Source organism: Erithacus rubecula (assembly GCF_903797595.1).
Source record: "Erithacus rubecula genome assembly, chromosome: 1".
Classification (NCBI taxonomy): Eukaryota; Metazoa; Chordata; class Aves; order Passeriformes; family Muscicapidae; genus Erithacus; species Erithacus rubecula.
In genome coordinates, this window is record NC_136658.1 from 5,693,813 (window position 1) to 5,711,885 (window position 18,073).

An 18,073-nucleotide genomic window follows, 5' to 3' on the forward strand; every position below is an offset into this window, starting at 1 on the left:
AGTCCTCTCCACAGAAAGAAGATAAAGCACAGGCAGTTGGTATTCCAGAATATTCTGCTTTGAGTGCTTTTTGTCATTAATGGCAAACTTGTGAAGATTTTTGTAAAATAGTCTCATAGGGACTGAAAGGGAGATGTATTTCATATCCTAAGCACAAAACCAATTCCCTGTCTGGATTAATGTTAATATTACTGCCACAGAGAATACCCTACATTAGTCCTATTAAATTCAACTGTCTGCCCATCCACATATAAAAATAAAACAAAAAGAAAGAAAGGGTCATGTTCAGGGCCAGAAGAAAGGGGAAAAGAATAAAAAATCAATCTCTAAAATCATATAACCTCTTAGGTTCGCAGGTGTGTTTCAATGAACTGTAGCAATTTTGGCTGATTGGGCTACTGACATTCACAGAGTCATATAAAGCTTCGAGCAGAAACTTTATTTCCTGGGCATCTCCTGAAATCTATTGTGTTTCTGTGTGTATCTATAACCTCTGGGGAAAACAGCAGAGCACTTAGAGGATAAAGCATAAAAGAAGTGGCAAACCCAGTGAAAATTTGCACTTTATAGACCAAAAAAAAAAAAAGCAGAATGAGCCAAAAAAAAATGCACAGCTCAAGAAAAAGCTCTAAAGCCTGTTTTGATTTCATGCTTTCTGATTTTCTCCCCTTTGCCCTATCCAATAGATTGTCAGGAGATGAACACATGCACCTCCTTTGCCCTCGTGGTGCTGGGCACTCAGAGGTTATGTCCATTTTATGGAGGGCTCGTTCTGTGGTGTCTGTGTGCTCCCCAACTCATTATCCTGCTACGGTGCAAGCACTGAGAGTCACGTTATCCTTCAGCACAGCAATATGAAACAATAAACATCAGGGGAAACCGGATCAGACGCTTACATTTATCTTCTGCCAAGCCTCAGAAAAGTTCACTCTTATCATAATTTGCCAGGAGCCTGAGGAGTTTAACACTTGCTTCTTTCTGCTCAGCTGTTTGTGCTTACCCAGGACGGTGAGGAAAGCCTTGGAAGTTTTGACAGGCATGGTGAACAGGGAGCAGGTGTACTGCCCCTCGTCCGACAGGGACACGTCGCTGACGCTGATGCTCAGCTCGTGCCACGACGCTCGCACCAGCTCGATTCTGTTGTCCCTCAGGGCTGAAAAACAACAAACAAAATCCAGGTAAAGGTTGGATCCAGCATGTGAACAAAGTGTGGAGTGCTGTACAAGAGGGTCCACAAAGGTTCTTAGAGAAACCAGACCCTACAACACAGAATGGGCAGAGCTCACTGTTGGGTTCGGAAAAGGTGAAAGAATACAGCAACACGATTCCTCTTCCTAACAGCAAGAAGGAACAATTTATTGAAAAACTATGGCATATATACAAGGGAGATCAAAACAAAGTAGAAAAGACTCATTTGTCAAAGAAGGTAACACCTCTATGGAAACATGCTCTCCAAAAAATATCACGAGACACTCATGTGGCTCAGTGGTCAACACCAGGTGTTTTCTGTGGGTTTTTTTCTACCTTTCCTTGTTTTGTCTCTGAGAAAGATTTCCAGCCTGGGAAAGATCCTGGCTGGAGCTAAGAAAAGTCAACAATCTGGGAAAAAACACGATTAGGTTCCCCACAAGCCTTCAGCAGTGTCTACAGCTGACAATGGAGAGATGTGAGAAATGGAAAAGGTACAAGACTCTCAGAAAGGTGCAGGAAAGAAAATCTCAGTGTGCACAACAGATGATGGGCAAAACCATCAAAGATGATTCTTTCATTCAAGAAAGAGATGTAAGAAAAAATATAGAGAATTGTCTGCTAATCACAAGTTACCTTATGACAATGTAAATATTTTAAATATATGTAAATATGTTAAGCAAGATAGAATTATGTAAGCTTAATAATGAAGTTTTATCCATTGTTTGAAACCATTACAAGTAAGCATTGTTAGAAGCTAAAGGTACAGGTAAGTATACTAATTGCAAATTCTTGTAAGTATACTAAAGCAAATTCTCATCAGCTTTTAATATTATCTTACTGGTTAAGAAACTTTTAAAAGACCATGTAACTAAGAACAACTTGTCTGCTGTTGTAAGTGGCTGAAATTGTTTCCATCTCCCTTGCTTGGTTCTGTAAAATGAGGCTGATGGCTGTGATGGAATAAAGGCTTTGAGACAGCTGCTCTGGCAGACCTGTCTCATTGTAAATATATATATATATGTGTAAATATGAGATAAGAGAAAAAAAAAAAACCCAAAACCAACACAGAGCAGTTTGTTTTCTCTGTGGAATAAAGTAGGAGAGTTGAGCAAGTTTTTGAGTGGTGTATTGAGTGATTTGTAACATATATAAACCTAAAAACTACAGGACTTGAGTTAGCACTGGCCTTCCTCTAAAAATACCAACAATGACTTTGATTTCTGCCCTCTCATAGCTTTGTTCAGTGCCTAAAATAAATTCTTCCCAAAACCAGCCTGTTTTTCACCTATTTACACATGTTGAGAATCCTGTATCTAGCCCTCCATAGTTTACCTACACATTTTTCTCATGTCCATTACTTCTGATATTCAACTGGAATATCAGATTTCTCAAATTATGCAAATAATTATTTCTTATTATGAATAGACTGGAAGTTCCACTTATACATGCATATGTAATACATTTAATAATTTGAGGTAATTGAATGTAGTGGCTTTTCTTTTTTGATTATGAATAAAAATACGATCTCTTCTGTTTGCATGAAAGCAATGAGGGAGAAGGAACATGTTGATTCACTTAAATTCAAAATGTCACTTCACTTAATGCTTTAAAATATAAAGTATTTTATAACCTATACTTAGATCAACCCCCAATTTATACTGAAAAACTGACAAAACATTCCTATTTTTCTGCAGTAAAGTTGCTTCAGAAATCTGTTTATAGTATCCAAGCTTTTCCACAGCATAGAAATAAGTGAGCAAACACTGTAATTCTCCAAAGCAAACAATAGAAAAGCCTCTAACTCAGGAAGTTTAGCTGCATACCCCTAGATTGAAATGGCCTGATAATGTGTGAAACTTCAGTGAGTCTATTTTTACAGCAAGCCTCTGAAAGTCAAAAGTAAAATGGGAGCATGATATTTATTAGGACAGTTACACTTGCATTTGTGAGAAGAGCAAAGGTGTTCAAGTCCCTAATGCTCTTCTCTCTCACCTCTTTCTAAAGTCTCCAAAGACTCTTAGATTTGTCTAGTTTATCTCTTCCAATCACTAAAATAAATAAAAAGTTTCACTGTGGTTCTTTTGCTGCTAAACCTAAATGTTTCTGCCCAAGTGCTTCCCAAGTCAATCCAGGTAGATTTACAACAAAATAAGAAGTTACATTGAAGATGCAGCAAAAACAAGAATTTGAATTTGTCTTCTCCTAAGGTTGTCATTTAGATTTGTTCTCACCAGAAAATTTCAGCTGAGTTTGCTGATTATTTTAGGGCAGGACTGCTAAAGCTCAGCTTCTTCTGCAGAGTCTGAGGACTGAAATGTGGCAGCTGAAGCAGCCCAACATTCAGGCATGCCATGAACTTCTTCAGGGCACAAAAAGGGACTGAGGCTGTGTGTCATGGACACATTCCAAGCAGAACTGAGATGTCATCTGGCCAGCCACAACAAGGAAAAATACACAATTACTTAGTTTATAAAATCAAATCCATATAATGATGAAAATAGGAGCAACCTCAAAGTAAATAAGCAAGGGAATCAGAAGCCACAAAATACAAAGCTGATGGAACAGCTGAGAAAATCAAGCTCAGGAAAACACAAAAAGCACATAAACCTAAACAGCAGCAAAGCTGATCACTGTGGCTTTAGCTGCCAAAACTCCTCACAACAGTGAAGCTGTTCCTATCTTTGGGCAAGTAGATAAGGACTAAGAATTCTTTTCTCAGCTTCTCAATTCTAGCCAGATGGAAATGAACAGACATAAGAATGGTAGTTTATTTCATAGTACTGACTTTCCAAAAAAAACCAAAAACCAAAAACAAAAAAAAATTCAAGATCTTCCAAATGGTTTGATCACCACCACACCCATTTATATAATTTGGCAACAACAGAAAGAAAATAGAAAAACAAAATAAACAAGCAAACAAAGCAAAACCAAAAAGCTTCTCAGCACTCTGTAATTTGGAAGTGGTGATTTTTCCCTTCCACTTAATCTGAAATTATTTAAAAAATAATGCACACTGTATCATCTTATATAGTATTTTACTTTGTAATGACTTTCAGTTGTTGCTGCCTTGTCATAAAGATTTATGCATGTTGAAATATTTTCCTACAGATGGCACTAAGTGTAGAATTTCATGTCCTAAGAAGAACAGTAATGAATTCCACTACAGCACAACTGTATTCCACTACAGATGATGCCAACAGCACATAATTTTGATCCTACAATTGAAAAACAAACCTTTTCCATCAGCTACATTCCTACTGCTCCCCTCCCTCACCTCCTCCCCTCCACACCTTTTTTTTTAATATTTTTGAAATATAAAAACTTCAGCCCAGTCAATTCAGTGGATAGCTGGTAAAAACAACCACTGGTCAAGAGATGAGATCAGATGTTCCACGTTTCATTATGGAGTGGATTTTTATTGAAAGAACTGCAAGAAAGTTTTGTAATGGAAATACCAACACAACCTTTGCAATAAATGCTGCAAATAGCACCAACACAATGCTCCTTTGCAGGAAAGCTGTTTGTCAGAAGCATTTTTGTAAGAGTTGGGTCTAAAAACAATTATCTCTTTCTTAATTTTCAAACCTATTATTTGTAAGTTTCCTGTCTACACAGATGACAGGCAAACCAAATTTTGCTGCTATGGCTTAGAAAAAGTGAGTCCTTACACAGAAACTTTTTATAATCTTATTTTCAAATTTTATTCCTGTAACTGTTTTTATATCTTCATCTGTTTAGAAATACTCCAGTTTCTCTTAATGAAATTGATAGTGATGGATGCCAGAACTGATTGGTTTCCATTTTCTGTCTCAGGTGCATTTTGCATAAAAGAGTGATGGAAACAAGAGCAACAGTGGAGAAACCAGAGTAATTCTAGCAACTCATGATATCCAGGCATTGTGAGTGGGTGGAGTAGGGTCTTGCTGATGGCAGAAAACCTTGCCAAGCCTGGCTGATGGAGCAAAGCAGCCCCAGGAGCCTGGACAGGAATCAGCTACTGAAAGGCACCAAGTGGCAAGCAGCTCCACCATAATAGTTCAAATAAAGTTTCCCAAAGTAAAATACAAAATGCTCCATCACATTTAATTAGCACTTGAACACAAAAGAGTAGAACAGTGCCCTTTCAGACCCTGCTTTAGAAACTTTTTGTTTTTAACATTTGACTTTGTTGGAAGCCAAACAGACCCTTCTGGCCTCTTCCTGGGGATTTTATCCTACATTGCTGAATCATTACCTTTTGCATACCTATAGAGATATCAGGAAAAGGGTAAATAAACAGGATATTTCTTTGACTTCTGGGAAATGCACATATGCCAAAGGCAGTAACAGAGAATACCAGCACTGGCGTCAGTTTGTGGATTCTCATGTTGCAAGCCATTTGAAAATTACAAAATGCAACAAGAAATATAATTACATAGTAAATTCCAACATGCCCTAGGTACATTATTTCAGTTTTCTGTAATTCCCAGGCACATATGATGCAGTTAATTTGCAAGGCATGAAATAATTATGCATAAAACACTTGTTCCTAAGCAGACACACTTCATTTATTTTACCTGTCATTCTCTTTTCCTGTGGAAAAGATTTCCTTTCAGAATGTTCTCTGACACAGAAACAAGCAACCCTGATAATTTGTATAGTTGAGGTAATTTCAACTAAGAGATACAGTCATGTATTTCAACTGCATTAATTAGTAATTACTGATATTGATGACCATCACAATAAACTGGCCTCCCTGTTCACAATCTAAAAAAGCTCTACTTTATTTTTTGGAAAAAAAAATATAATGATCATATGTTATCATAGAGAAATCCTGCAACAGGAATTATAATGAAGAGAGAAAAGAACCCTAGAAATTTGCCAAAATGGAAAAAAAAAAAAAATCCACATTTCAGAAAAGGCAGTTGGACCTGTTAGACATAGTAGCCACACAGCAACATCTCTAATATAATTTCATCTAAAATTACCACATCTTTGTAGTATTTTGAGTCATATGTTTGAGGAATGAGGGAATAAACAAACAACAAAATCCCTAAATTCTCTAGAGAAATTTACTGATATTTTGAGAATACTAACTTGACATATGTTGCCATCCTGGGATTCACTCAACAAAATTTTCTTCCTTATGCTGGAGCTCTTTACTCTCTCATGGGAATAACAAAACCATTAGTTGGAACCAGAAGGATTTTCTGATACTCTACAGGTCACGCTAAACTCTCTGAATTCTATTATTTATGAAACTGAAACAATCCCTCTGATTTTCAGATTCCAACTTTCTGAATGCAGCACCATAATCTGAAACAGATTTAAAGGGATTTATGTTGTGGTGTTGGATATACTTGAGAAGCCCCTTTTTCTTTGCTCCTAATGAATTCAACATAGTAAGGTCCCTGTAGGATGATCTACAGAATTTGCTTAAGGTTGTGCATCAACCACCACCACCAGAACAAGAAAAGAGAGAGAACAGGAATAAACAGAACAAACCAAACCAGCATTGTTATTCTCTGTCTTCTAAACATGCATATTTCTTTTCAAAACAGTCACATTTCCTTTAAGAAGAAAACCTGATATACAGTTATTCTATTCATGCCTAACCTATCTACTTGCATGGTATCTGAAATCCCAAGATTTAAAAACTTCTCAGTTGTTTTTCATGTGGAAAGAAAATCCATTTTCTTCCTCTTTCATTTCCAGTCATGCAAGTTGATTAGTTTCATTCAAGTACACAAGAATGGCAGTGTGAATATTCAGTAATCCCATGTTTTCTATTTCTACCTCTGTATGTGCTGAGACTGTTCTTACCTCTCAGTGGAGGCAATTCTTGTCTGCTCACAGCACTGCATTTGTGGAACTATCACTTTTTTTTGTCCTCAAACTGCTTTCACAGGTAATGCTAATGTACAGGGAAAAGAATTAGGAATTTCTATGAAACCTATTCAATTGGATGACATATGTACCATTGGTGTCCTTTAAAGTTATAGGTTATAAAAGTCATTTATAAGTAAAATTAGCAGAAATCACATAAACAATATCACAATGCTATGGAGGGATCTTTGGCTAAAAAACTGTGCAACAGTCTGACCAATTTGCAGATGCATGATTTTCCCCATTAGGAAAGTGATTAGTAACACAGGTGAGTTCAAACAGACATTCCAAACACTGCCTTTCACAGTTTTCAATCATATTTCTTTTTCATCACCTGGATGCTGAGAATACTTCAATATCACTGAATTTTTAAACCCATTCATGTACTCAATAAATTCTGGGCATCACTGAGCTTCATAAAAGTAAGGGTCTAGAAATGGAAGAACTATGTAACAATCCCTGGAGATAGATTTTATTTTCGTTCAGTGCATTTCCAAAGTGTTTGGTGACCAAAAGGAAGAAACAATGGGGTTAATAGAAATATACTTCTCCCACCTCTAATCACCTGGCCTTCTACTTGGTGCTGAGGCATGCAGTCTAACAAGAAAAGACTAGATTGTTTTCAGTGCTGAAAATTTTGATTAGCTTATTTAGAGAACAATGTTCAAAAGCAAGCTGCTTCCTCCTTTTTAAATTTTTCAGACTTTTTGCATGTTGCATAATGCATCTGCCAAAGACATGCAGCAAATTCCCTTCATCAGGAGAGGTGCTGACAGCCTCACTAAGAGAGGCATCTCTTCTGCACCTGCCTTGAAAAGGCCAAAGCACTGGGGACTCAGAATCTGCCTGTACAACCTTATCTATCATTTATCAGGGCGTGCAGCCTTAGATGCTTATGAGGAGAACCCAAACAGAAAGGTAATTTCTGCAGTGAAACAACAACAGTTCTCCATTTCCTGCAATCTGGATAAAATGAAAAGAGTTTAAAGTGATTTACAATGACATGCTGCTGAGTTGAGGTTCCACCAGTTGTTGCCAAGTGACAAATGAAGGCCAGGAAGACTCCATGCCCTTCATGGATGGAATAAAGAAAAATCTCCTGCATGGCTGATTTTCTGCACTGAGCTACCTTTTCTCTCACAATCATGTTCTGTGTTGGCTTCTTTCTTCTTCAGAACACTCAAGAAACTTGGCAATATGCAAAAAGAGAGGAAAAACTTGCCTTCTGGGGTGTTTATAATGCCTGTTTCTTGTATTAAAGAAGAATTGAACTTATTTTCTTCTTGTCTTTTGAGAAGCATAAGGGTGATATTTATTGTCTGACAAGGTCTGTGGCCTGACTCTCTTTCCCATAAGAAATCTAAGTTTCAAACCTTTCCAAAACATACAGGCTTTGAACTATGAAGATGCTTTACTCTTTTACTGTGTTGAAATAATATTTAACAGTACCTCCAAATAATAAAACAAAAATCACCTTAGTCAGGATGAAACATTGTCTTACAAGGTCTGTTCACTTGGTTCCTTGTTCAACAGGGAATTACAAGCCTTCCTGTTATCCTAATGCAACTAGACATGTGCCACACCACAGTTGCCTAGAAAATATTTTAATATCATACTTCTCAAATATACAGCTGCAAAAATTAAAATTGCAAAATGATCTGGCAAGGTTAGAGATGGATATAATTTAAAATAAATGAAATTCAATAGATAAAAGTAATTGGTAGTCTTATGTAGCAAGTTGGAGATGATTGTTTTGAAAACAGTAATGCAGGAAAGGAGCCCTGAGAATTATAGAGGAAATTATTTAACTATATGTTCAAATGCAGCACCACTCTAAAAAGATGAATCCTATTCTGGGGTGTACTGATCCTTGCAATTATGGTTAAAGAAAATGCTACAACATTCCAAAATAGCATACATCACACTGTGCCATATATTGTAAATTACAGACAGAAGCAGTCTCTCAGTTGGGAAGAGAATTTCTGAAGGTCTGCTGATGGATTACTGCTGCAAAAATAATACTAAGAAAATGAAAATAATACAATGGACAGCTATAATAAGTCCACATGCACCTAAGGAAAGACTAACAGAAATTAGAATTTTTTTTCTATAATATTGAGGGTAATACTGAAACGACAAAACACTATGTTTCATGTCAAATGGGACTTCACTGTGAGTGAGAAACGTTAGATAATGACTTTATTGAAGTAGAAGAGAGAAATAAATACTAATCCTCTTGCAAGCAAAACAAAGCCACACAGATTTCCAAGTTTGTTCTTCTGTGCAGATCAGACCAGGTAATTTTTCCTCATGCTGCTGATGTTGATACTAATCACTGTACTAGCAGCACCTAAAGATTCCTGACTAAGGCAGAGTAAAGCTTATGTAGGCATTAAAAACTGTCTGGTCAAACAGCACAGAGCTCTACCAAGGCCATCTATGTATTTTAAAGAGCATCAGTTGTATAATACTCTTCTTCCTTGTCAAGAAAGCTCTTTACAATCACTGCTGGTGACCTTCATGCACTGGCTTTAGTCAGCTTTGAATGAAAGGAGTCCTAAAGGACAGGGAGAACAGAATAATTCAGCCAGATTTTGCACTTCTAGCACTGCTGCACAGCCAGGGTCTACTCAGGCCTGCCCAAATGCAATACATTTTGGGTGTGTGTCTGCAGGTGACTGTGCCTCAAGGAAGCTGAAAAGCTGATTTCCCTGGCCTTGCAGATGGTGACATTACAGTTCTGCCCATTTTAATACCCAAGCTTAATGATCCCATGACACTGGGTGTGTTTTTAGTGGCATCAATGAGTGATACTCATGGTGGAGTCATATCTATCCTTGAAAAGTCAAGAGTCTTCTAATTTCTAGAGTGAAATCCTGTTCAAACATATTATTTCAGCAGAATATGGAAAGACTTTCTCATTTTCTGGTGTTCTGAAAGAGATTTTTCTCTACCTGAGAACAGCTATAAGATGTCCCTGTTCTTCCTGCACTTCTTGATCACATAGATAGAGAAATGAACATCATCCTTCCTGCAGCAGATGGCTGCATGGGCTACAGATGCCAAGACAGGAATACTCATTCTTCCTAACTACATTAAGCAGGCAGACTCCCTAAACTCCTGCTGCAGCCAGTGAAGCAAGGTAGCTTCCTCCAGAGGCCAATTAAGAACAGGTCACTGCCTTGAAAATATTACAGAACCTGGACAAAACAGCCAAGAAATCATCAATGACTGATGAATGCATCTGCAGTCAACCCAGCAATTGATCCTGGTACCAATGAAGAGTCAAAACCTAAAGCACAAATCAATAGTGAAGATATTAGTGCTGTTAGGGATGACTCTCCCATCTCACTATGGAGGGCATTGAAATATGGAACAAAGCATCAGGAGAGATCCAAGATGAGTCTAGTGCAATTCCAGGGAGGATTCTCAGAAAAGCTCTTTGATGGCTGCAACATCCTTGATGATAGAGCCCTTAAAGTTTTATGATGTCTCTCATTCAGCCAAGCAGCAGACAATCTGTCTCTCCACCACACATGCTCCCTCTTTTGTGGGATTTCTCTTAGTTTTCCAGATGTAGTTGTGCTGTGAAAGAACCTGTTAATAAGCAATGGTGTCAAAACCAGATAATTAAAGGACTGGAGCCTCTCTCATACAAGTTGAGGCTGAGAGACTTGGGATTGTTTAGAATGAAGATGCAGAAAATCCTGAAGTTAGTCCAAATTTGAAAGGAAAAAAACCAAAAAAACAAAACAGGCATCAGATCTAGAGCTCCAATTATCATAGGAAGCTGCTCTAACATAGAGAACCAAGCTGGAGTAGATGACATCCAGAGGCCCTTTCCAGTGTGAAACATTCTGGGATCTTATAATTCTGCATGTTTTTGGGGTAAAGAACCTGCATATCACAAAATTCAGAAATGTGATCAATCCTGAAATACCTTTGGTAGATATTCACAAAGATTAATCTTCTTTAGCTTTTCCTGGCATGAGCCAGAGTCATGCTGGAGTAGGAACATAAAGGTAAGGGACTGCAACTTCAATCATTTTGGTGGGTTGACCTTAGTGCCAGCTGCCCATCAAACCTGCTCTATCACTCCCCTCCTCAACTGGACAGAGAAAATAAAATAAAATTAAATGCTCATGGGTCAGGATAAGGGTAGGGAGAGATTAGTCAACAGTTAACTGTCATGGGCAAAACTTAACAAAGACTTGGCAAAATTAATTTATTGCCAATCAAATCAGAGTGAGAAATGAAATCATATATTAAAGCACCTATCCTCCAACCTTCCATTCTTTCCCAGCAGTGCAGAGGGACAGAGAATAGGGGCTGTGGTCAGTTTATCACTCAGAGTTTGTGCTGCTGCTTCCTCCTTGGTGTAGAGGGATCCTCACACTCTTCTGCTCCAGCATTGGAGACAGTCCACCACAAATTTACAACTTATTCACAGAAAGAACTATGGTACTGTATTTTACTGCACAAGACCTGAAAAAAGTTGTAAAGTCTCCAGCTTTAGCTACTCAAAATCTGACTGGACATGGTCTGGAGCAACCTGCCCTGGCTGATGCAGCTTGAGCAGGACAGCTAGGCTGCCCTGATGATCTCCAGAGATTCCTTCCAACCTCAGCTATTCAAGGATTCTCTGATTCATAAAACTTTTACCTGTATCACAATACTACATCAAAATAAACAAAAAGTTCTCAGACATTACTCTCCACCTTTTTGGCTTTTAAATGGCTCTTGTATAATTAAAACCTGATACCCTGCAGAGTGCTCTGCTGAACTGTAATAAAGAAAACTGTTTGAAGACTATCCATCCATAGAAATGTCTTACCTGGTAGAGGGAAAATGTTGACAGATTAATTTGATCACCTCTGGAACCGAGTGTTGTTCTGGGTAGGCCCTCCCACAGACATGCCTTCTCCCAGAATAAAAAAGAATTTTTAAAACATTTGATGGAATCAGTGAAAATCTTTTCAGAGAGAACAATAGAAATTGAGAAGGTGAAGAGAAAGGCCCCTGATATTTGTCTGAGTACACACAGGTGAACTCTCACATGCTCCTGGATCCTGTTGTATGGGGCTGTCCTCTGGTCTGAGCTGCTTTTGTCATTTGAAGGAAAGCACAAGCTTGAGCCTCTCAAGAAAACTTCTGTATCAACATTGGATTACAGCATGATGGACAGAAATAAATGCCACTGAGTTTTGGAAGCTCTGTTAATTTAGATCTTCAAATGCTGACTGACTTAATACCTTTTTTAACCCTGTATGTTTGAATAGACAAGAGTCATAATGCATTACTTTTATTTCCAAGAGGTCCATTCTGAGATCAGGAAAAGAAAAATTAAATAATATAGAACTTACTAAACCCTTGCTTATAAAGCTAAATTTTTAAAACAAACAAACAAACAATAACTTTGTAGAAAAATGCTCAGAGCTAATTACTCTAGTGTCTCCTAAATTTTAAACTTCCTTTGCAGAATTAAATTTAATCTAGTTGAATCCTAGAAAGTATTACCAGTGATAGATTAGAATAAAAAAAAATCCACCACCACAGCCATGAAAAATAGAATAACATTTAAAATAATAATAATAATACTACTAATAATAATAATAATAAAAAATACAAATTATCACACTGTTCTTGCACAGAAAACTACAATTCTATAAATTTAGAAATAGCAGCAGTTTACCTTCACAGTCAGGTGAAGGGTAATTGGAGCCATATGGATTAACACTAACTCAAAAATTGTATAGGAGACCATGGGGAGCTTCCTACTGTAGAATCTCGATCATGAGCTTTACACCAATAATTAGAAGAGTCTGCAACCAGGTTCATCTCTAGGGGATGAAGACAAAATTTTGTCCTCATGTGCAAATCTGTCTTCCTAATTCTGCCAGCAGACAGAAAACAATAAGTGGATTAGAGAAAAAAAAAAAGGGGCAAAAAATACCTTTGTCTCCCCCAAGAATACTTTATCCTTGGAGACTGCTTAAATTCAGAGGGAAGGAAAGGGAGGGGAAAAGTCTGTGGGACTACTTGAGGATCTGGCCCAGGTGAGTCTGTCTAGATCCAAGACAGACAGCTCCAAATGAGCCAGGATGAAACATTTCTGACTGCAAGAGACAAAGTAGGATGGGAATGATGATTGCAGAGCTCAGCAATGGGGATTGCAGCAGCCAACTCCTCTGAATGTAGGCACTGATCATCCATTTCCAAATTAAAGATATATTGTTCCCTGTGAAAATGAAATCAAGGAGTCGACTCTGATCTCCCCCATTACAGAACAAATCAGGTAATGTAAATCAAGTATCATCTTTTAAGGTGATCTCCACTGGAATAAATTTGACAGCAGAGACAGGCGTGTCAAAAAGCCACTACAACAATACCTAGCAGGCTCAGTGGCACTCTGAACCCTTATTTGGTCTCTGATATTTCTGGCAATTGATTAAGGAATGGCACCTAGCTCTAGTTGGGGATGAACTTAAGACTCACACAAAAAAACAAACCCTACAGCAAACATCAGAAACATGAATCCTCGTGCCTAAGGAAAACCTTTGGGCACTGCTGAAATTCTTCAATTATGCAATGACAAGTACCTGGCTGAGTTGCTGAGCTCAAGTCTCTCAGAAGGAATAAATGCCTCCAGGCAACTGCCTGAATTCTCCTGGGTCATTTAACTGGATTGGGAGTGCAGGATAGATCCTGTTTCTGCATCAGGGGAACTCCCAAAGAAAGTGTTGCTCCACTGATTTCACCCAGGAGCTCACCCACCACACATCCCCAGAATTAATTGCTGGATCTCCTCTGGCAAGCTGTGATTGTCCCAAGCCTGTGACAGTGACACAGGGACACAAGGGCCTGGTTGGACAGCCCTGCTCAGAAGGGGCAGATTCCAGAATTTCCACCTCACTTGCCCATCTGTTTGCATGTCATCACTGCTGGACTTTGGGACATCTGTCATTTAAAGCCTCTGTTGAAACTGTCCTACTTTACGTGAATGCAGGCATTTCACATATAAACATAAATACATACTAATTGAAGGAAAGATTTAAACATTTTCTTGTGTTTCCTACCTGCTAGCTCATTTTTTTTTTTCTTCTTCCTACTGTGAATATTTGCAATGGTATAGCTTTGGTTTGTCAAGGTGTGACCAAGCTTATTTAAGAAAATACAAGGCCCAGATGGTTACAACATTCTCTGAGCAGATTGGTGGACAAAAGTTCTTATTATTGGCTTGCATTAGGGACTGTGACTAAAAATTTGTCCCTTCTTTCCCGTCCCTTAGCACTGCCTGATGCAGCTCTGTGGTTGCCAGCTAGACTGAGCAGCCTCTTCTCTGTGTCTTTGTTTCAGCAAGATCTGACCTGGCTTAGATGTCACTTTTAGAGAAAAGAGGAGAATCACAAGAAACACTGAATAGAATCCTTTAGGTTGAAGTTGCTAGTCCAGGATTTATTGCCCCTCATTCATAATGCTTAGTTTATATGCCTTCTTCTTCAGCTTGCTGTTTTTAGAGTACTCTGCTCCTAATTTTTCTTGTCCTTTCCAGACATTTTTGAGAGAGAGGGAATGTGCAATCTGAGGCAGATGCTTGCTATGGGCACCTCTGCCTTTTTTGTGGAAGCAGTCCATGGTTTCCCTTGTGATGAAAACCTGTACTTTCCACATGCTGCAAACCATTGACAAAAGCCAAGTGTTGACTCTTCAACCTCCCATCACACTTATTTGCTTTCAAAAGACAAACCTCAGCTAAGATTCTCTTTCATTTCACCCGTAAATGATACAATTAAAGGTAGGTACTGGGCACTAGTTATCAATGTACAGTGCTGAAACCTACAGAGATTCCACAAGTTATTCATAATGAACTTTCCCAAACAAAGCCTTAAGAAATTAAAAATCTAAGAGTCCTTGCTGCTTGTAATATTAATACAAACAATGTTTCACTATGTGAGTTATGAAAAAGTTCTGCACAAACTAGAAGTGACAGAGTGCAGAAGATGCTTTTTTTGCTAATTTATATTTTGGTGTAAAGAAAGAAAAAAACAGGGTGACATTTTTATGGTTGAAGTTAAAAACACTTCTCCTCTGAAAAAATGGATTCTGGTAACATCAAAAATATACAATCTATACAGGGTATGTGTATTAACTGAGGGAAAAAAATGAGGAAAACAATTGCTAAGACAAACAGCAGACTAAAGTAAACCTGACAGGCTTGAGTGATGACATAATAACCTCTTACTGTGTGATGGTGACACAAAAATGCCAAAGGACACAAAGCTGTCAGTCTTGTTGTTTATTGTCTATATAGGACTAATAAAAGGAGGTTGGAGACTGACAGAACAGACACAGGGACAGTCCTAGACATTCAGTTTGCACTCTGAAGAATGTATTGATGGATTTAGGGGTGGCTTACGTGTTATTGCCTTTTTCTGCATTACCTTTGTGAGCTACCACAAACTTTTGATAGAACTTTTTTTTTTTTAAGCTATCATTGCTTTTTAAAATTCATGTTTACTAGTTATATTTGCTGATATTGCAATGGCCTAGTAATTTATTGGTTATCAGCTTATGGATAATTGTCCAACTTAGTTGAAAACAAAATGAAGTCTTGCATAGCCCCTTAGGTAGTATCATGGTGAATAACAGAATATTATCAAACAATTCTATTTTTAGCTGTCTCAGAAAACAAACCCTAAATGCATCTTGCCCCATTAGCTCCTAACTACTAAAAATGGTAAGTGACACAGGTCTCTGTAGAGCACAACACTGAAGCAGCACCATTTAATTTTAGCACATGAATCTGGTAAGGCAGGAAAAACTACAAAGAGTGGAACAAGGAAAAAATCTACACAGTGAAGTGCTGGTGAAAAAAAAAGGTGACTTTTCTGGTTATTGCCCCATTTATTTTGTAAGAAACAACCTGTAGAAAATACTCTGGGATGAACCAAGCATCTTTCAGAGTTCTGCAGAATAACTCAAGAGGGAGTAAGTCTTTCTAATACAGGAGACAGGATTTTCAAAATTTTTCCACACAAGGATGCAATGCCAGTGAAACTCAAATTACTGTTCTTTATTACTCAAGAACATCATGCAGTTGAAGAAGGGAACCTATAAAGCCACAATGTCCTGCAATTCATTCCTTGCACTGAGGGGTTGCACAGACCTATACTAGCAAGGCACACCTTTAAGACATCCAAGAGTTATTTTCTCTTCAAAAAGAAAATACACAGGACCTTTAATTACTGATTTACCCCACCTCTCATTTAGAAAAAAACACTGAGAGGCACAATTCTGAGGAGTGAGCAACCTATTTCCCACTGAGACTGGCATGGTCCTCTCCAAAGCACTGAATGTGCTCCTGAGAAACACAAGATCTGCTTTTACTTTGGCTCCTGGTTTGTGGTTTGACCTTCTCTGGAGTAACTTTTACCTCACTGAGCCCATGATTTCTAACCCCATGCAGCCACAGACTTTTCCTTCCATCTACACATTTGCTCTAAAGTGTTATTAGGGAAAAGGCAAGGTAACCAAAGACAGGTGGAGATTCACCTCTCATTCCAGTGTGGACTGGAAAACATTCCTTTATTGACACACAAACACAGATTGGCTGAGTGTTCTCAGCTCTGTTCACCTTCTAGTTTTTGTCTGGAACAGCTGAACTGAACAGGCATTTGAAAACAATTTTAAAACCCACTGCTTTATGTCCATGTACTTGCTACTGTGGCATTTGAGATGGAATCAATTCAAGTCTCCTCACTGACTACAAAACCCTGCATGCTCCTCTCCCTTAATTCAATGATTTTCACTGATTAACGTTCTTATTTTACAACCTCCAACAAATCATTTTGCTCTAAGCACTACACTTAACACTGGCCAACATAAGCAGAACAAATCATAAAGTGAAGGACAATCAAAAAACCCCCCTCTCTTTCCTGTGCTACACCTGCACCACAATGCAGTGAATATATATTTTAATGAGATGTGTCAGTGTGCACACTGTGCTACAGGCACATTATTGCAGCTGCTGAAGTTATTTCTCTCTGGCATCACGTCACAGCACCTGAAAACCCCCAAAGCTCAGGCATGCACACCCCATCATGTCTTATTACCTCAGTAATGTAGAAAACCTGTCTGGCCACTGAACTTGGCAGCAGGTAACTCCTCCTCCAGCCCTTTTTTTCCTGCATTCCACTCACATGTTTCTGGTGACAACAGATTTTTTTTTACTGTTATTTCAGGGGCAGGAATCTGCCAAAGTTTCAGCTATCTTGTCTTCCTTGGGACAAGGCAAGAGGAAAATATGTGAATAAAATACCTGAGTGCAATAGAGGGGTTTTTAATTTACTGAAGTGTGCATTAGCTGAACTGCTTCTTCCTACTGTAGCATAGTCATTAACCTTCTTAAGAGATGAGCAGCTCTTAGAAGCACATCCCCAGAAATTTAATAGACTTCTGCCTTTTAATATGAAGGTCTGTCCTTATTTTGTCTGCATTTTTTTCCAGAAAATATGTACATCTTGTTATTTTTAATAGCATAAGAAAAAAGCTTCTGATCACACATTTCAGTCTCCTGTATTTAAATCAGTAACATGGTACATTATAATTTAAAAATAAAGCCACAAAACAGTTTATTTCTTTTCTACTTTTCTCTGTTTGCCACACTCCATAGTGAAAGTTAGCAACAATTAAATTTTAATGCATTTAAACAAACCTGTGGTTTCAAGAGTAGCCCAAAAATACTGCAAGATAGACTGAAAGTATGATGTTCTTTACACCCTGTTCTTTACAGCCTCCTGTCAAAGCAGCTTTATTCTAAGAAAGAATGCAATCTTGACCAAAATAACAATGATGGGAATCAGTCAGAACTACTCAGATGTAATTCCTGCTCTAACACATTGCTCATCATAAAGACTCTGACACTGTATCAGTAAAGTTTCTAGCTCAGAATTTTAAGTGCTTTGTAGCTCAAACTTTTAAGTGCTTTTCTAAAGTAATATTAACAATTTTTAATGTA

The 18,073-nt window shown here is 38.0% G+C and overlaps 1 protein-coding gene across 5 annotated transcripts in view; it reads right to left on the reverse strand.

Moving 5' to 3' along the window:
• Positions 1–18,073, reverse strand: part of CADM2 (cell adhesion molecule 2) — a 549,455-nt gene that overhangs the window by 112,259 nt on the left and 419,123 nt on the right. For all 5 annotated transcript variants that reach the window (XM_079299722.1, XM_079299720.1, XM_079299721.1 and 2 more), the window contains one exon: positions 1,001–1,153. In XM_079299722.1, the coding sequence (XP_079155848.1) occupies positions 1,001–1,153 (153 nt within the window). The remainder of the gene's footprint in view (positions 1–1,000; positions 1,154–18,073) is intronic.